The sequence below is a fragment of the Chlorocebus sabaeus genome, chromosome 26, assembly GCF_047675955.1.
Source record: "Chlorocebus sabaeus isolate Y175 chromosome 26, mChlSab1.0.hap1, whole genome shotgun sequence".
In the NCBI taxonomy this organism is placed as follows: Eukaryota; Metazoa; Chordata; class Mammalia; order Primates; family Cercopithecidae; genus Chlorocebus; species Chlorocebus sabaeus.
The window spans coordinates 24,476,019-24,496,558 of record NC_132929.1 but is presented as its reverse complement, the minus strand read 5'-3'; the positions used below and the strand labels follow the sequence as shown (position 1 = coordinate 24,496,558).

At 38.6% G+C, this 20,540-nt stretch overlaps 2 protein-coding genes across 6 annotated transcripts in view; both read left to right on the top strand.

Annotated features, from left to right (window-relative positions):
- The window catches only part of SHC4 (SHC adaptor protein 4), a 137,623-nt gene extending 132,750 nt beyond the window's left edge, over window positions 1-4,873 (top strand). The window contains exon 12 of the mRNA XM_008016683.3: window positions 3,859-4,873. Coding sequence (XP_008014874.3) covers window positions 3,859-4,014 — 156 coding nt within the window. The 3' untranslated portion in view covers window positions 4,015-4,873. The remainder of the gene's footprint in view (window positions 1-3,858) is intronic.
- A 7,348-nt stretch (window positions 4,874-12,221) lies between these two features.
- Window positions 12,222-20,540, top strand: part of CEP152 (centrosomal protein 152) — a 73,396-nt gene continuing 65,077 nt past the window's right edge. For 2 of the 5 annotated variants that reach the window (XM_038009964.2, XM_038009963.2), the window contains exons 1-2: window positions 12,437-12,691; window positions 17,826-17,919. In XM_038009964.2, the coding sequence (XP_037865892.2) occupies window positions 12,516-12,691; window positions 17,826-17,919 (270 nt within the window). In that variant the 5' untranslated portion in view covers window positions 12,437-12,515. Of the gene's footprint in view, window positions 12,386-12,436; window positions 12,692-17,825; window positions 17,920-20,540 lie in introns of those variants that run through there. The other 3 variants (XM_073012152.1, XM_008016689.3, XM_073012153.1) reach the window with 3 other exon arrangements.

The following is a 20,540-nucleotide window of genomic DNA, read 5'->3' as shown; positions in this document are numbered from 1 at the left end:
ATTATAGGCATGAGCCACCACGCCTGGCAAGGACTCACTTTAGATTTAAGGATACACATAGGTTGAAAGTGAAAGTTTAGAAAAAGATATTTCATGAAAATGATAATCAAAAGAGGGCAGGAGTGGTCATACTTATATCAAACAAAATAAACTTTAAGTCAAAATGTCACAAGAGACCAAGAAGGACATGATATAATGTTAAAAGGATCAATTCTTCAGGAAGATACAATAATTATAAATATATTTGCACATCAGTGTACCCAAATATATGAAGCAAACATTGACAGAACTAAAGGGGGAAATAGATGGCAAAACAATAATAGTAGGGGGATTAAACGCCCCACTTTCCATAATGGATAGAACACCAGACAGATCAATGAGGAAAAAATGAACTTGAACAACACTGTAGATCTAACAGACATATACAGAACATTCCATCCAACAGCAACAGAATACATATTCTTCTCAAGTACACACAAAACATCCTCCAGAATAGATCATGTTAGATAACAAGACAAGTCTTGACAAATTTAAGAGGCTGACATCATGCCAAATATCAGTGGAATGAAACTAGAGGCAGAAGGAAAAGTGATATTTCCTCAGGCAATAAAAGAGACCCTGGAGAAGTGGCATTACATTAAACTAAAAAACTTCTGCACAGCAAAGAAAACAGTCAGCTTAGTGAAAAGGCTACCTACAGAATGAGAGAAACTATTTGCAAACAATGTATCTGATAAGGAGTTAATATCCAAAATATGTAAGGAACGCCTACAACTCCATAGCAAAAAAATAAAAGCAACCAATTAAAACATAGGCAAAGGACTTGAATGAATAGAGATTTCTCCAAAAAGACCAAAAAATGACCAACGGGTATATGAAAATATGCTCAACATCATTAATCATCAGGAAAATGCAAATCAAAACCACAGTGAGATAATACCTCACACTTGTTAAGATGGCCATTATTTTAAAAAAAGAGGAAGAAGATAACAGGTGTTTGCAAGGATGTGAAGAATTGGAGCCCCGGTGCACTATTGGTGGGTGTGTAAAATTGTACAGCCTCTATGGAACACAGTTTGGAGGTTTCTCAAAAATTTAAAAATAAAACTACCATATGATCTAGCAACCTCACTTCTGAGTAATTATACAAAATAACCGAAAGCAGGATCTTGAAAAGATATTTGCACTCCCATGTTTATTGCAGCATTATTCACAATAGTCAAGAGGTGAAAACAAAGATCCACCACAGGACTAATGGATAAAGAAAATATAGTATATCCATACAGTGGAACACTATAGAACAACCATAGAAAAGAAGGCAATCCTGTCCTATGCTATAATGTTCTCAAGGAAATGGGTAGTTGCTGTTTGATGGGTAAAAGTTTCAGTCATTCATGCAAGATGAAAAAGTTCCATAGATCTGCTGTATAACATTGTACTTAACAGTTAACAAGACTGTACTGTACACTTAAAAATCTGTTAAGTGTACAGTCTTGTTAACTGTTATATAACATATATATTGGCTAGTCGTGGTGGCTCACACCTGTAATCCCAGCACTTTGGGAGGCTGAGGCGGGAGATTAATGAGGTCTGGAGATTGAGACCATCCTGGTTAACACGGTGAAACCCCATCTCTACTAAAAATACAAAAAAGTAGCCGGGCGAGGTGGCGGGCATCTGTAGTCCCAGCTACTTGGGAGGCTGAGGCAGCGTGAACCTGGGAGGCGGAACTTGCGGTGGGCCAAGATGGTGCCACGGCACTCCAGCCTCCTGGGCAACAGAGCAAGACTCGTCTCAAAAATAAATAAATAAATAAATAAATAAATAAATAAAATGAATCCTTGACTAATTGAATTATATTATAAATACATGTATATATCTGTTAAATACATGTATAACAGATCTCATGTTATATGTTTCTTACCACAAGGAAAAAATCTTGTGTGGGTGAGGTTACAAACACAAGTGTTTGCAGGGCTAGGCCAGTACTGTAAGTGAATAAAGCTGGGCAGAGGATAGAGCGAGCATAAGGTACAGTGAGCTGTAAAAAATGGCACATATCCTGTGTAAGGGGGCAGTCACCACTCAGCTCCAATCAATTGCTGTCATGCAGAGCAGAGGCCCAGTGCGACCAGATTTTATTTTTTTCAAATAAGTAATAAAACCAGAGTTTTATAGGAACTCTCCCTATTTTTAATTCAAAATGGTTCAAACTCTCTGTGCATAACCCTCCCTCCCCCATCCTAGCCCCTAGCAAACTACAGCATATGGGGCATTCGGTCAGAGTGGCCTGTTTACAATCTCTGTACTTGAAAGATTAATTTGACACTTGTATACAGGATTGATTAAAGAGAACGGGAAAGACCAGGGACAGAGAAAGTAATTAGAGGCTTCTAGGTAAAAAGTAATGAAAGCCTGAGGCAAAATGGAGGCAGAAGAAATACAAAGAAGAAGGCAGAGTAACTTGGCATTAAGAACATAGAATGGCAGGATTGGTCAGCTGATCTGGTATGGGATGGGAATGAGATGAAAACCTCTTTGAGGTCTGGAGCCATTTGAGAGCAAATTGGTGCCATTGTGTCCTTTCCTGTAAATCCTTGAATGTGTATTTCCTAAGAACAGAGATATTCTCTTCTACAGTCATAGTACAAAGATCAAAATCAGGAAACTTAACATTTATACAATACTATTACCTAAGTCATAGTCCATATTCAAATTGTGTTAATTATTCCAGTAATTACGCATGATTTTAATATGACAAAAACCAACATCTGGACAGAACTCCAAGAATCCCTTGTAGGAGAACTAGCAGAAATACATAACAAGGTGCTGCCTTGTTGCTTGCCTTCCCTTTCCTGGATGATTACTAGCCACCCTCCAAGCAGGAGCACATATATAACCAGGCCACCAAACTGGTGGAGCCACAATGGATAGTAATATATGTCTTCTGTCTATGCATAGGGTAATAGGAAGGGAATTCCATAGAAGGCATGCCATAAGAAAATTGAATTTCTTTGGCATACAGACAGTAAGTTCCATGCAATATATATCTGTGAATCAGCTACTATGAAGTCTGTGGGAAGGAGACATGAATGCCTATTAGAAAGGTCTGAGGAGGCTTCTTGGAAAACACAGGAATGCTGAGCCTCCAAAGAGAGGCAGGAGGTAGGACTTCTCCAGAAAGGCCTGCTTCCGACAGGGACAAGGTGATATGGAAGCACTGTGGTTAACAGAAGATAAATACAATCCTGGAATTCATGCTTGTATGCAAACCAGTTAAATAGTCGTAGAGATAGTAACACAGAATATACCAAATGATAATACTGCAAAGAGGCTGATTGCAAATTTGGATTGGGTGACAAGTGCCTACCATTTTCCTAACCTATTGGAATGGTCACTTTACAATGGTAATGAGGAATGAGGAAATCGTTGACCAGGGAATACAGAGTCAACTATTTAAAAGCACCTTTTCTCCTAGCCCTTTGGGAGGCCAAGGTGGGCATTTGAGCTCAGCAGTTTGAGACTAACCTGGGCAACATGGTGAAACGCCACCTCTACTAAAATACAAAAAAATTAGCCAGGCATGGTGGCACGTGCCTGTAGTCCCAGTTACTCGGGCTGAGGCACTAGAATTGCTTGAAGCCAGGAGGCGGAGGTTGCAGTGCGTCGAGATCGTGCCACTACAGTGCAGCCTGGGCGACAGAGTGAGACTGTCTCCACAAAAAAAAAAAAAAAAGGGCCTTTTCTTCAGCAAAGTATCTACTTTAGGGATATATCTGGCATTTCCCCCTGATTGTTTATATCTTTCAGGAGAACTACTATAATTTAACCTAAATATATTTGTACTTCTTTTTCAAGGTGAGGACCAAGGATCATGTATTTGATAACGTCGGCCACCTTATCAGATACCATATGGATAACAGTTTGCCAATCATCTCTTCTGGAAGTGAAGTAAGCCTTAAACAACCAGTGAGAAAAGATAATAATCCAGCACTTTTGCATTCCAACAAATGACAGTATTGAAGCACCATCACACTGATATTTCAAGAAACCCCATTTTGTATTAGGACACAAAGATAATTGAAACTTTGTTTGTAGATAAAATAGAGCACAAACTGTGAAGTGCATCTTTCCGAGACCATCATGGACCAGGTCCTCTATCAAATGAAGAACTAACAAAAATTGATCTTCAGTAATGAAAATCAGAAAAGAGGAAGAGGGTTGGTCATTTTAAAAGAAATTATATGTATGCACGGATGTCACTTTTTAAGGCCATATTGCATTGATAACAAGCTAAAAGCACAACTAAAATTTTACATGCTAACGACAACTTGAATGAACTGCTCGGGCAGTGGTATGTGCCTTTCAACTTGATAATTTGGGGACATTTTCATATTGGGAGATTAATTCTAAGTATCTTCATGTTCTATGACTACAGAACCATTTGCCAAAAAAAAAAAAAAAAAGCTTTTCTTGCTACAAAAAATAAGCATTTTTCTTGAGCCTTATTGACTTTATTACATTTTCTGTTTAGTAGTGTTTTTCACTGCAATGTTAAAATAAATATGACATTGAATTTGAACTGTGTGGATGTCAGTGGAATCAAATCAAAAGCCACTCACGTGGCTGGCTGTTTCATTGGACCGTCCCATTTGCTGGTTAAAAGGATTGGGGCCCAAATTCTCTAGCCTAGCATTTCTCAGTGTTTGCTACTCACACTGTTCAGATACAGCATGTGACAAGCTGAAGGGGCCAAATCTATCAGTCATTTCTGATTTCATTATATTCCTCCCCTCTTCCTGCTATAACAAAACAAAACAAAAAACAAACAAACAAAAAAAAAACCTCATGAGTGCTTGGATTTAAAAGATGGCAAACAAAACCAGTATTCTTCATATTTACTATTCAAATTTGCTTCATTCTTAGTAAAAGTACAGAATTTATTTGAAATTATAGGAAAATTTCTTCTTGATTGGCTGACACTGAATCATAGTTTCTCACCTACATACATCCTTAGCGCCTTGTATACATATGATCAGACAAAATGCAGAAAGAAAAAAAAACATATTGAATGAAGCACTTGGAAAGATTTGCCACATGTAGACCAACTGATTAACAGAGTGATTAAGCATGGTGTACAGAAAAGCATGACGCTGAGGCTTCTCAGTGTTACCTTCAGTAAGTTGCTGAATCTGTTTGGTTTCCAGTTTCCTTGGCAATAAAATGAGCTAAATGGGGTAGGGGAATTTGGAGGACTACTTCAGTCCTAACTTAGTACAAGTCTCTAAAAAGCAAGTTTTTCATTTGTTCGAGGTCGTTGTTGATAACCAGTCTGTACAGTTAAGGTAAAAAATTAAGCTTTTCTTCTATAGTCTGTGTCCATACTCACAGAATGAATGGCACACCTGAGATCAACATTCACAAAATTGAGACTCCAAACCATTTGGTCTAAAACATTGAAACTTTGGAATAATATAGGGAATGATGATAAAAGTGGATTTGGTTTGAGTAGCAGAAAACTACTTCTGTCCTTTTCTTGCCTTTGCAAGAAAAATGGTTTTTTTTTTTTTTTGTTTTTTTTTTTTGGTGTGTTTTTTGTCTTTTTAAAAAAATCTTGAGTTATCTGGATATTGCCTTAACTCCATTTCATTTTGGCTGTGTAGATACAACTTAGTCTTTGTGATTGTGATCTATTTGCTAAGTTTTAAATAGAACTTCTTTTGGATAGAAATCATTAGAAACCAAGCATACTCTAATATTTTACTGTAAAGGCTTATGATTTTTATTTCTACTGCCATTAACTTTTTAGATGGATTTGTTTCCTCTTATACAACTAGAATTAATGTACTTTTCACCAATTTTCCATATACCTTAGGTCTTGATCATTTGTCCTTAAAAAGGGGATCAGCATGGGTATAGACATTAGAAATGTATGGGTAGTCTAACCACTTTTATCCGACACAGAGCAGGGCTGTGGTCTCAGTCTAGCTGAGCAGAGTATTAACTTGGTAGCAAGAGTTCCTGATACAAATAGATGCAATGACTGTAAATGGTGTCAGCAGTACACACGGATAATCGGTATTTGACTGTAATAGTATAGTAGTTAAATACGGCACTAAAAATACCACAGACACAGTTAAAACAAAAGGAAACAATAAAAGGAATGTCTGCATGCTATTTTAATCTCACATTCTTTATCTGTCTTAAAGTGGAAATCCATTTGCCTACAAATACCTGTAAATGACTTTAAAAAATAAATGATTATTGCTTTGTGACAATTGACAGAACATGTCTGATGTTTGGGATTTGGGAACTGTCATTTGTAAAATGTATCAGGGAAACACATTGGCTCAGTCAAACCGGATAATTCAAGGTGAGTTTAATAAAGGGACTATTTACAAAGGTGTGGACAGAGTTTAGGGAAATCAGGAGGGAGAATGCAGTGCCCTGGGGCCAATTAAGGGAAAAAGGGAAAGAACAGCTAACCGAATCTGGAGAGGGAGCTGTGTGCAAGGGCTGCCTTTTAGGAGCTGTGGCCTGTAGTGGAGGAATGCAATCAGCCCTGCTGATTCAACTAAGAGGCAGTGAGGGATATTAATAACCCAACATTTTTCTGTTCCCCCTATCTCCTGCTGGGATTCTCCACTGGCCCAAGCAACTTGAAGACAGAGAGCAAGGGAGCTCCTTGATGCAGTTCTGGAGGTCAGCCTCCTGGGAACAGAGGGGATGGAAAAGACTAGAGGGGGAGATCTGGAAGGGCAAATAAATGGAGTACATCCAGCACAGAGGACTTTGAAGAGAGTCAAGCTTCTAAAATCATCAGAGTGGCTTTGGGTTAGCCAGGAAGGCAAAGCTAATTTGCAGAGAAATAAGTACAGATTTTCAGGTAACCATAAATGAATTACAGCAAAAATGTCAACTTGTTATTATTATTAAAACTCAAGCTGTATTTTGAAGCATTGGTTATTTCGCTCAAGAACAACTTCAAATGCATTTCAATCTTACAGAGATCCTTTTAATCTCACCTTCATGTTTCTTGCAATTTCTTCTACTAATTTTGCCATTTTATTACTTGTAATTATATATGGAAAAGTAACGAACCTGACCCTGTTATCTTTTATGATTGGAATTATAGACCGACAAAAATTATAATATGAAATCACTATGTCAAACATATGTGAAATATACCATCTGCATCTGTGGAAAATATTTAAATATCGACATATTAGTGTTCCAAATGAATTGTCTGTAGTTTGCCATAGTCTTACTAATGGGACAAGTGGTTTTAGTCTGTGAATGAAAGAGAATTTATCATTACAGACTCTGAAAACATCAAAAGAATAATAGGGGAATGCCACGCACAGTTCTACACATATAAATTTGACAACAACTTAGATGAAATAGACCAATTCCTCAAAAAGTACAAACTACTGCAATTTAGCCAATATGAAGTTGATCATTTGAATAACTTTATAACTATTATGAAAACTGAATTCACAATTACCTCCCCAAAAGAAATTCCAGGTTCAGATGTTTCATTGGAGAATTCTATCATTTGAAGAAATAACATTAATACTGTACAATTGCTTCCAGAAAATTGAAGTTAAGGGAATCCTTCTCTATTCATATTTTGAAGGTAAAATTACTCTGACATCAAAACTGACAAAAACAGCACAAAAAAAAGAAAACTACTGATGAAATCTCTATGAATATGATCAAAAATCATTAATAAAATATTATCAAGGAGTATTCCCCAATATGTAAAAAGAATTATGCACCATAATATGACTAATTAAGGTTAATTCCAGGAATACAAGGCTGGTTCAATGTTTGAAAATCAATCACTGTAATCCAATATATTAAGAAGCTAAAGAAGAAAAACCACATGATATCAATTGGTGCCGAAAATGCATTTGATACAGTTCAACATCAATTTATGATAAAAATTCTTAGTAAACTAAAAATAAATAAAGACCATCTACAGAGGCCATGCTTGGTGGCTCACACCCATGATCCCAACACTTTGGGAGGCCAAGGCAGGCAGTCGCTTGAGCTCAGGAGTTTGAGACCAGCCTGGGCAGCATGGCGGAAACCCATCTCTACAGAAAATTTTAAAAATATTAGCTGAGTGTGTTGGTATGCACCTGTAGTCCCAGCTACTCAGGAGGCAGAGGTGGGAGGATCACTTGAGCCTGGGAGGCCAAGACTGCAGTGAGCCATAGCTGTGCCCTGGCACTCCAGCCTGGACAATAAAGTGAGACCTTGTCTTAAGAAAAAAATCTACAAAGAAACTACAGCTAACTAACATTATACTTAAAATCATGGTCTGAGTCATTTCCCTCTAAAATCAGGAGCAAAGCAATGATATCTATGATCACTATTCTTGTCAATATAGTAGTGGAAGTTCTAGCCAGTGCAATAAGACAGGAAAAGGAAATAAAAGGTATATAGATCAGAAAAGAAGAAATAAAACTGTCCCTATTTGCAGATAACATGATTATTTATGTGCAAAATTCCAAGGATCTACAAAAACCCTCAAAATCCCCAAATTCGAAAAATGACCAAAAAATCCCTCTTAGAACTAAGTTCAGCAAAGCTTAGAGGATACAAGATAAACATACAAAATTAAATTGCATTTCTATATATTAACAATGAACATACAGACACAAAATTAAAAATGTAATACTATTTACAGCTGCTAAAAAGGATATGCATGTAAACCTAACAAAATATGTACAAGATGCACACTGCAAATGACAGAATGCTGATGAAGGAAATCAAAGAAGATCTAATAAATGGAGAGCATACTGTGTTCATGCATTACAAACTTCAACATAAGCAAGATGTCAACTTTCCCCAAATTAATACACAAACTTCATGCAATTCCTGTCAAACTTTCAGCAAGATTTTTGTAGATATAGACAAGATTATTCTAAAATGTATGTGGAAAGGCAGAGGAAATAGAATAGCTAAAACAATTTTAAAAAAGAACAAGGTGGGAGGAGTCATCTGATTTTAAGACATTATATCATTTTAAAGACTGTATTGATGTTGGTGGAGCAATAGATACATAGGTTAATGGAACAAGATGGAGAACTCAGAAACAGACCACTCAAATATGTCCAACTGATTTTTGACAAAGATGCAAAGCAACTCAATAGATAAAGGCTAGCCATTTCAACAAACGGTGCTTGTGATGGTTAATACTGAGTGTCAACGTGATTGGATTGAAGGATGAAAACTACCTCAGACCCCGGTGTGTACTCTAGTCCAATAAGCCGTAGTACATAGAAACACAATGGAAAAGAATGTTTTTACATTTAAAAGCTGTTTCACACAAACTCTCTTTTTTTTTGTTTTTTGGGTTTTTTTGCCACAATCCTGAGAAGTGGGTATTATCATCCCAATTTTCAGGTAAGGACTTTGAGGCTTTTGTGTGTTAAATTGTTATGGACAATGCTAGTAGATAGGAGAGCTGGAACTTGAACTCAGATCTTCTTACTCTAAGTTCTGTGTTCCTTTGAGGATAGTATTCCTTGATGATAGCACTTTGGATAGCACTCCTGTGGTGGCATTGCTTTGACCTGATAGCTTTGACACCAAAAAGGAGGAAAAAGGAGAAATGATGGTTTAGCTTTACCTTTATAAATGCTTGTTAGTGGGAGGGACTCCATCTCATCAATAATGTGATATTTTCCCTTGAAATGTCTCACCCAGCTCATAGGTGTGCCCATTTAAAACATGCAAGGCAAACATGGAGCAAATGTTTCACAAATAACCTTTTGTCCCGCATTTGAGATCTTTGGCAGTTTTACTTTCTTCCCCCACATTTGCCTTTGTTATCCCAGAATGCCTCTGTCTGCTTGTGTTTCTTCGGATGTGCGTACCATTACCTAACCTCCGTAGAATGCCTTTCCTATTCTCCCAGGCTTAAAGCTCTTCTATGGACTACCTCATTCCTGCCTTCTTCTCCAGACTTACCTCTAGATTTAAGATTCCTGCACTTTTGCTGGTCTGGCCTTCAGATTTCACTCATGCCAATCAACTGGCCTGTTGAGCTCTCTCCTCCTCTTCTTCCTCGAACCTGCCTTGATAGATTCATCCTTAGGTGTTCACTTTCCCTAGAATTATTGCCTATTCTTATTACACTTAGTAAACATTTTTTGTTATTATTTATCTTTCTATGTAAGGACCTTGTAACCCAGAGTGTTGGTACCTTGAGCATAGGGGTCCTACCCTGCACCTAGGCTGGGACTTAAACAGGATAGGTGGTCAAAGAAAATTTAGTTGAATATATCCATAACTCCACTAAAAACCTTTTTTAGAGGCATGGCAAGATAGGAGGTTGATTTATTCTTTATTTTCCCTCTTTGTCACATATATACTAGGCTCACTAAAGTATTTTGTACGTAGTGATGAGCTCTGGGTTTGGAGATAAAGGACCTGGTTTCATATTCTGTCTGCCTTGTATTAGCTGTGTAGCCTTGGACAAGTCACTTCATTTATTTTTATATAAGTTTCTTCAACTGGAAAATGGGGTAGGAATACCTAGTCCCCCCCACAGTGTTGTAGTGAGAACCGAATGAAATAATGCTTGTGAAATAATTTACCAATCTGTAAAGCACTGTGTAAAGGATTATAAACACTGCCTCCTCATGTGTTTCCCCTGACACCTTTTATGCTTTCATCCTTCTAAGAAGCAGTTGTTTGTGCATGGGGATCACCTGGCATTCTTGCTGCAGCACTCCATTATAACCCTCAGCACAGAAGGCAACATACAGTTTGCCAATCGACTTCAGTGGGATGTGAAAAGTGAAAAGTGCATTTGATTCTCACTAAGATGCCTTGGCTCAGATTCAACAAATGCCATTTACTTGAATGCCTTTTATTTGCTTTTTCTGCCCGATCCCTGCCAAAATCATCTATTTGCTCATTTATTCATTTACTCATTTAACGTAATTGTTTTGAGTGCCTACCAGGGTCATGAAACATGTTAGATACCCAAGAAGTAAAGTGAGTACTTCAAGATATTCACATTGTACTAGTGTAACAGACACAAAAACTTATAGTAGATATAAGAACTATAATAGGATATATAGGATACACTGTGTACAGAGGTGGGAAAGATCCTTTCTGCGAAGTGAGGGAGTGTGTATCATGAAAGGCTTCAAAGGAGGTGATAGTCTATCTCGAAAACTAAGTAGGAGGAGAAGTAAGGTAGAGGCAATGCAGGTGAAAGAAACAACTTTCACAACAGGTGAAACAAAAAAAGTGCTCTGGGAACCATTGTTAGCCTGTGATTTCATTCATTCTATTACAGTGGATTAAATTACCTGTTATTTGCCAAACCCTATACCAGTTTATGAGGTTACAGGGGTCAGTGTAGGCATGGGGGTGGATGGTGAAGTAGCAAAGGAAAACTAGCCACATTATGAAGAGCCTCGAACAGCCATTTTACTCCACGCCAGTACACATGGGAAAGAGTTGAAAGGATATGTGAACCTGCTGCCACCAATTCCTTTATTATTCCCTGGAACTGTTTCAGCCAGAGAAGATAGACACAGTACTGGGCTTCACTGAGGACTGGGTGGCGCTGTCTTTAGGGGCAGGTTAATAATATACATCTAAGCGACAAGAACACTTACACCCGAGGAAATTAGAATAGTGAACAGACACGTGGACAAATGTGCCATCTTACCAGCTTAAAGAAGCAAAAATGTAAACAAAGCGGCACCTAGTAAGATAGAAGACAAAGCAAAGCATCTAAGGCTGTTGGGTAATGGGGAAGCAGGTGCCTTAGAAAACAAGAAGGGCAAATGTAAAAGACCTCTAAGACAAGAGTTCGGTGGGGAATCTGCGGGATTCTGTGTGCTGAAGCGCAGGAGGCACGAGTCACCTCTGCAGTCTCCGCTACCAAAGGGGCAAGGGGTCCCGGTAAGGCCAGTGCACCCTGGCGGAAGGTAGCGGGCAAAGCGCCTCGGCATCTCTAGGCAACCGATCAGCCCGCCCACTCCAGAGTAACTTCCTCGTAATTGGCTCACGAATTCACCAATGGGCGCACAGGGGGAGCTTCCCGCCACCTCTGGCGCCTCTCGCTTTCAAACAGCAGTGCTTTGCAAATGCAGGCGGACTTCTCAACCAAGCTTGAGGAAGGCGGAGACTCCTGTCTCCTCGCTCCGCCCCGAGCCGGCACGGCTCCGCCCACCGGGCGAGCTTCTAGTCGGCGATTGAAGGAGGCGACTGCTCCTTAAGGGCCTCCGCCCCGTGGGTTCGGTTGTGACTAGGAAGGAGCTAGTGGACTACAACCAGGGTAAGGGGGTTTGCTAGAAGTTGGTCTTCCGCCAGGGCTAGAGTTTCCTCGCGGTAACAGCCTCCGTGGCCTCTGGTGAGTTCTGATTCACGGGTGGGCTTGGACCTGGGGTTAGAGGAGTTGCGGGGTCCTCGGGATCCTGGCTGAGGGTTCCCCGGGGGCTGACCTGCCCTCTCCCCAAATCCCGCGGTGGTGGACTGCCCGCATGTTGCGGGCTCAGCTTTTACCTTTAACGTGTCATTTAGACCTCTTCATTCCTCCAATATCCTATTTAGAAGCGACATATGGGAAGCCCGCCTCGTTTCCAAACTGCTGGGGTCGCCCCGAGACCCTACTCTGCGGACCCCACCTTGGTCACCCTGGCGTTACTCCTGGCTCACAGTAGGTGCTCTGTGCACGTGTGCTGACCGAGTACAAGTGACGCTGGCTCCCAAAGCTAGCAGTCCTGGGTTATGGGCCCCGTGTGGCTTTGGTCATGTTTGTAGTGCTGTAGCTGACGCCAAACAGTTCCTCAAGGTCATTCGCTTAGCCTCTGGATGCCTATTGTGTATTAGCATTACTCGCTCCGCTTTCTGAGCAACTTAAATCAATCTGTCCAAAGTGCTGTCATTAGCACTGATCACAAGATGTCGTGATCATTGGTTTATATGTCTATTTTCTTTCCCTCCATCACGTCCCGTTAAACTTTGTAATCTTGAACAGTGCTTGGTAAATTGTTGAATGAATGAATAGGGCGCCTCCACCAGGTGTTGCAAGTCTAAACTGAGCTGTGTGCTCTGGCTATTTTCATTCTAGAAGGCGAGTTATGTCAGCAAGTAAGTAGAATTTCCCAACTCCCAGTGCAATTCTTAGAGACCCCTTTTGTGGGGGTTTATAACCTTTTCTATATCGTAGTCATGAACTCGAGTCTGATTTAAACCTGTTATCACCATATACCTTCATAGTGCGTGACAATGAACATGCACTCCCCAGGCAGGTGAATGCGCTCAACTAAAGAGAAGCTGAAGTAGAAGCCGTAAGAAAAGCATAAGACATACAGTCTGAAAGTACAAAGGAGTGGCTTATTCTATAGGGGAACAGGCTTGGAAGGGCATCTTGAAGGAGGGTGGCATTTTTGTTCCATAGGAGGTTGCATTATTTGAGGTGACATTTCTCATAGGCTGCACACTCACCTTTTCTCAGATATGCGGAATCCTCTTTATTCCCGTAACCTCTTCGGTAGCTGTCAGACTCCTATTCATCAGTAATAATGTCATAATGATAATAAAACTAGAATGTATTGATTGGTACATAGTGCTAATTACTTTACATGTATTATCTTGTGAATCCTCAGAATCGATCTTTGAAGTAGGTATTGTTTCTACCCCCATTTCATTAACGAAGAGGCAGAAACGGTTTGCTCAAGACAGCACTGCTGATAAATAAAAGAGCCAGAATTGAGCTCAGGTTGTCTGAATGAGTGCCCTCATTCTTAGAGCCAGTTATAGCCATATTGTGTCCTTTAAGATTTATTTCTAATCTAAAAGCTCTTTTTTTTTTCTGTAAAAATTCTCTAAACTATCTTTTCTTCTTAGGAAAAGTTAATTTGTGCTTTGTACTTTCATCTACTACGGAATTTATTACAATATGTTATTGTAACTGTTTATATCAGTGGCTCTAAGGATGAGCGGAGACAGTGAGCTCCTCATGGCTGGTACCATGTTTTAGATGCATCTAGGATCTGGAACACAGTGGGTATTTAATAAAATTTTGTTGAAACAATGAATTCCTATAAGGTAACATGCCTGTATCATATTCAGTCAACAAATATTTGTTATGTGCCTACCATGTGCAAGCGGGTAGATACATTTTAATTCTGCCTTCAGGGTGCTTATAGTTTATTAGATGAGGCGAAAACAATACTACTTGTGCTTTGTAATCTTTTGCCTAAATAAACACTGATTGGTTTTGTTGCAAGGAGGGCAGAGAAAATCAGGGACAACGAAAGAAATGCTGGGTCAGAGCATCCATCTGAGTGTAATAACAGGACATACTTTTTGTAGTCTTGTTAAGGGTTCAGAAAAAGTTATCTAGGAAGAAAGTCTACCAGACTGCTACCGAAAAAGAAAACCAAAACATACTGTACACTTATTCTGCATCTTGATTTCTTAAGTGGTCAGCCTTGAGTCAATAGATATAGAAAATTTTCATTATTTTTACTAGTGGTATAGTATGACAAATTCAAAAATAATTTTACTAGTGCAAATGTTCATTTTCAATATATTAATTTTGATAGTTTTCAAGTTGGTTTAGCAGTTTATATTTTCACCAGCAACTCATGAGCCATACAAAATACAAAATAGTCACCACTGGGTGATAATTTTTTTTTTTTTTCAATCTAGTGGTTGTTGAAAGTGGCATATTGTTGTTTAAATGACACTTTTTTTGAAACATCACAAGCTTAAGCATCTTTTCAAACTAATTGATTTACACTTTTTAAAATAAATTGTCATGTCAGTCGCCCAATTTTATATTGGATTGTCTGTCTTTTTAAGAATTTTATATTGGGACTTTGTCAGGTGCTTTGCAAATATTTTTCTGATTCTCATTTTTCTGGACTTTGTTAGTGATGTATTTTTTCTTTTTTTTCTTTTTCTTTTCTTTTCTTTTTTTGGGGACGGAGTCTCGCTCTGTTGCCCAGGCTGGAGTGCAGTGGTGCGATCTCGGCTCACTGCAAGCTCCGCTTCCTGGGTTCACGCCATTATCCTGCCTCAGCCTCCCGAGTAGCTGGGACTACAGCCGCCCACTACCACGCCCGGCTGATTTTTTTGTATTTTTAGTAGAGGCGGGGTTTCACCATGTTAGCCAGGATGGTCTCGATCTCCTTACCTCGTGATCCTCCCGCCTCTGTCTGGGTCCAAAGTGCTGGGATTACAGGCTTGAGCCACAGCGCCTGGCTGTATTTTTTCATACACAATATTTGACTTGTTAATGATGTCTTTTGCCTTAAACAAAGTTTTGTTTTTTGTGGTTAGGTTTCCATCACATTTTTCTTTATGGCTTTTGGGTTTACTATCTTGCTATTTTTTTTTTTTTTTTTTAAAGCTGTCTCTTTTGTTGTTCTGAATATTATACTAAAGTCTCTGGTAGCAGTGATAATGAGTGGTGATTAATAAGTTAAAGTATTAGCTTTTATTTTAGTCTCATTTAAAATATGTATTACCTTTTTAGTATATATATTTTTAACCACGTAAGTTGATCAGATTTCTCTTTATATCTGAAATCATTTCTTAAAGCCTTTCATAGTTTATAGTTCTCATAAGGAAAACTTATACCTTTTTTTCTTCAGTGGGGGAGACTTTGGTAATGCCATGTTTTGGATTTAAAACAACATTAAAGATATATGCTTTGATATTTTATATTCTCTTTACTTTAAAAACAATAACATAAGTATTCGTTATCTGAGAAAAAGTAGCTCTGTATTTAAAATATTAGTAGCTACATTTTTAGCAATAGGCTCTTATAAATCTTAATGTTCTTTTTCAATAATCAACATCAATTGATGGCAGGTTAATAAAGGATTGGAACAAACCTCCTTTCTCTAACTTAAAGAGAAATTAACCCAAATTCCATATTTTGTCTTGTATTTGTATTTAAATGAAAGAGAGGTAGAAGACACAGAATTCAGAAGCAGAAAGGATTTTTTCTGCCTGGAGGATTCAGGAATGTCTTTAAGGTCCAGTTTAATTTCATCTCTTTTAAGGAGATGGGATTTAATTGGGCTAGTATTTTCATTATTCATATATAGTGTTCTCTATGCTATTAAGTCCATTTGCAGTAGTAGAAAAAAATCTAGAGACTTGTGATTGTGTGTTTTTCCCTCACCATTTCATATTATAGGCTCTTTACCATACTCATATCTTCATCTTATGTTGATATACAAAAGGCATCTTATATATGGACTTAGATTTATTTTCCTCAATATGCATGTCTCTTCCCCCTTTAGCCCTGGCACAAGGGTAGAAAGGAGTAGGTGTGGTCTGAGAAGCAGAGGCTGGAGGGTTTTAAGTTGATGTAAAGAGTCTGAGTTGATATGAGTTGAAAGGGACGGGTTGGTTGTAAGGACCAGAGAGGAGGGATTAGAAGGTAGACAGCAAATTAGAGATTGGCCAAGAAGCATAACTCAGTCTTTGAAAAACAAAAACTTCACACAGGGGGATTTTCACCACTGAAATTCATATGTGTGTTAATCTTTAATACCATATTCATCTAGTCTAGCTTGCACATTTTCTTTTCACACTTTAATATCTACAACATAGACTGCATCCTAAAATTAATGTTATGTCATAATTTGATTGCCTACATCTTGTTCCTACTGCTACAAATGGAACTGCATCATAGAATCAAAGACATCTTAGATCTGATGACATGGGGTATTGTCTACTCTAGAGCTATTGGCTTCCACAAAAGTTTGTGATATAGTTCTTACCTGTTAAGACGAGGAAGCTAAGTTCTTTATGGTAAAATGCATTTAGATTGCTAGGTCTCTATGCTTCTGATTTTACTTCCAATTTAATGACATTTTAGAGCTTGAAAGATGTAGTGAATGAGTTATGGCTGAGGCTCACATCCAGGTGCGTTTCATTGGCATGAACGACAGTGGACTGAATGGAGGGCAGTGTTAGGCCAGGTAATTGATGACACCTGCTTACTTTTTTTTTGTTGGGATTGTTCAGAGCTTTGAAGTTCTGAGGGGTTTATGTGTAGTGTCAGGATCCCTAAGTATAATTTAAATCAGCAGCAGCTTTTTTGACTGTAAGTAGTTGAAAACCCATTTCCTGCTGCTGCTTCTGCCACAGCAGTGACTGCTCCCCAGGGAACTCTTGCTGTTGCTTTTGGAATTGGAAGTCCACAGTGGTGAGCTTCACAGCCTTCACTTCTGTTTTTCCTGAGTGTATTGCCAGAACCTGATTTTATCAAGCTTAAGAGGAGGACGTTTAAGACTTATATTTTGTTGTGCGCTCTATGGCATTTACTGAATTGTAAATGGTTTCTGGGTAGCAGTCACTCATGATTTAGGGGCCCTCTTCTTGTAAAGCATGATATTTGGATTTCTGATATTAAAAAAAAAATGAAGCAATTAGGGTACTGCCTGTGCCATGTTTAATATATCACATTTGAAATTTTGTTTGAGCTTAAGATTTTTACATTTGGCACATTTCTAGTTTATTACTATTGTCATTTTTTATGTGGACAAAAAATCTTACTGTTTTAACTTATACTTTTCAGACCACTAGAAAGGTCTATTCATAGTTTTATTACCGATTTGCATTTTTTTCTTTTCCATGAATTGCTGTCATATAGCTATTTTCTATGAATCGCAATTATTTGTATTGGCCATAATGGAGTTTTTACATATTTTCTCCCAGTCTGTTTCTGTCTTTTCACTCTGTGTATGTATGGCATCTCTTATGTAGTTTGTACTGGGGAGATTTTATGGAATATTCAGAAACCAAACATCTTTCCCTTCCCACAGGATGACCATGTCATTAGACTTTGGCAGTGTGGCACTACCAGCACAAAATGAAGATGAGGAATATGACAAAGAGGACTATGAAAGAGAGAAAGAGGTAAGTTGTTAAAAAAAAAAAAAAAAAAAAAAAGAGAGAGGCCCTAAACCCAGTCTTTAACAAGTTTTATTTCTTGATCAAAATTATATCATCTTGTGTCATTTTGAAGGGATTTGGATTTTTCTTTTTTCAAAAAAATTACCCTAAATTCTGCTTGCTATTTAGACTGAAAAGGTGGATAAGTGGAATGCTTCTGTTTTTGAGGCAAGAATAAAACACAACGTGAATAATGCCATCAGATAAATGGTTAAATTTTTCCTTTCATTTAGGAGGTAATGGTTGACTTTGGAAGTGGCAGGTTAGTTTTTAGGTGCTTGTAGCATTGCCATGAACAAGTCTGACAAGGCTCTTTGCTTTGGGTAGTTTATATCCTAGTGGGATGGCAGACAATAAGCAAGTAAACAAGTGAGTAAAGTAATTTGAGTGAGTGATAATACGTCATTGATAAATGACAGGAAAACAAACTGGAGTGCTATGAAAGCAATTGGTAGGGGATTGCTGTAGATGGGCTGGTGAGGGAAGGTCTGTGGGAGGAGACAATATTTGAGCTGAGACTTGACTTATGAGAAGGAACCAGCCATGCCGAAGCCTGACCAAGAGCAGTCTAGGCCAAAACAACAATGAGTGTAAGCTGGGAAGTTGGGAAGAGATCCCGTGTATCTGTGGCACAGCCAGAAGGCCATGGTATTGGGTACATATAAGCCAGTGTTGGGTGGTGGATGTGGCTGTCAGATCATGGAAAGCCATGATAAGGTGTTTGTATTTTATTCTTAGAGCAATGGGAAGCCAGTGGAAGATTTTAAGCAGGGAAAAGTGATACCATATTTTTGAAGATCTTTCAGAAGGCTGCATGGTGAATAGATTATAGAAGGAAAGGAATAAAAGGGAGAGACCATATTATTTATATTTAAAGTGTTTAGCAGAATACGTGGCACATAGCAAGTGTTCAGTAAATGGTGGCAATAGTAATAGCAGCAGTAGTAGTGTTATTGGTGGAAGTCAAGTTAGTTGTTTTGGTTGTTTTTAGTGTAAGTCAAATTTCTTGATTATCTGTGATAAAAGGCTTCTTTTGTCCTGACACTATTTTTTATATGACCCATTTTCTAACATGTAAAGAAATCTTTAATAGTTATTGGGGACCATTAGTATTAATAGGAAGCAAGGAATAGGGTCAGTTGACCGTTGTTCATGTAACTGGTGGTAGAATTATGGCAGGGATAGAAAGCTGGCAACTTGCTGGATTTGGTTCATAGACAGGTATTGTCTTTTAAAGAATTGAATCTGTATTTGAAGATTCGAAAATTTTATGCAGCACTGCAGATTCTCTGGCTTATCTAAAAAACATCCAAAGCTCTGGCCACACCTGGCCTGTATTTGCACATGGCAGCAGGCGGGCTGGAGCTGAGCAATGGCTCTCCTTCCCCAGCTGGCCGCAGTCCCCACTTCTCACACAGACATGGGCTTATGCACTCAGACTTGCCTGCTTCACTCTGGTAAATTCTCTGCCAGGTCCCTGAGGGCATTTGAGTTTATGACCCTGGAGAGGGTTTCTGGATTTTGGCAGGGCCCCTCACAACAATTGTTGTGGCAAGGATGGGAATGAGGATTTTCTGTTACTTTGAACCTGCAGCATGAGGTTTTCATGACTGGGCTTGGATAGTTGGCTGGGGTTTAGCCACTGGGATTCTTGAGAGGGTCAGTTTAAGTAATCACTACTGTAAAGAAGAAAAAATATTTTGACAGGTGATTTTTCATTGAGAAATATATTAGAGAGATAGGTAGAGTGTTAGAGCTTACTGCCAGTGTATTGTGTGGTTAAAATTTTAGAGGGGATACTAGTCAAGGAGGCAATTCATTCTAGATAATATAGAAAATAGCTATTTGGGATCACTTCTTTGATAGATTGTATGCTGGGATAGGGAATTTCAGGGGAAAAGTTGTTCTTGAAAGATCAAGTATCTAAGAATGAGTATTTCCAGCAGAGTGGAAGGATATATAGCTAAATTGGCTCTAACATGATGATTATGGTTAAATTTGTAAAAAAACTTCATGCTGATAAAAATATTTTTACTTTAAAAAATAATTGCTGCAAGGAAAATAGATTAGAGGCTAGAGAGGTTCAGCTTTTAGTGACAAACTTCAGAACTGTTCACAGATCTTCAGCTGTATGTATACTTTGTCACTACAAGTTAAAGTAATAAATTGGATGGTCAAACCCAAGCTTGCATGTGTATCTAGAAGGCTTTTTAACTGTCTCAGTCTTCCTGACCCAGCAATAGCCGAATGGCTCACAGCTTTAAGAGATTAAAGAAAAAAAGCTGTTTTTTCCTGTCTACCTGGTTGGTAGCTTTGGGACTGCGGCTTTGGGATTGTGGCTAGGTTATAACTGTTAGCAGTGGGCTAATGCATATTGCTTTCTCTACTTAGTGAATCACTTTGTGTTCAATTCGCTGATGTGGGAGGAATGCCTTTATCCCTGATGATGTGCTATAAGGCTTACCAGGCATACCGCATCTGACTCATAGTCTACCCTGCTAAGGGTTTGTGAGAGCCTCTCTTGGTACATGGTTGGATAGTCCTGATTTTCACTGTCTGGGATGAAAGGCCAGTTGCTAATACAG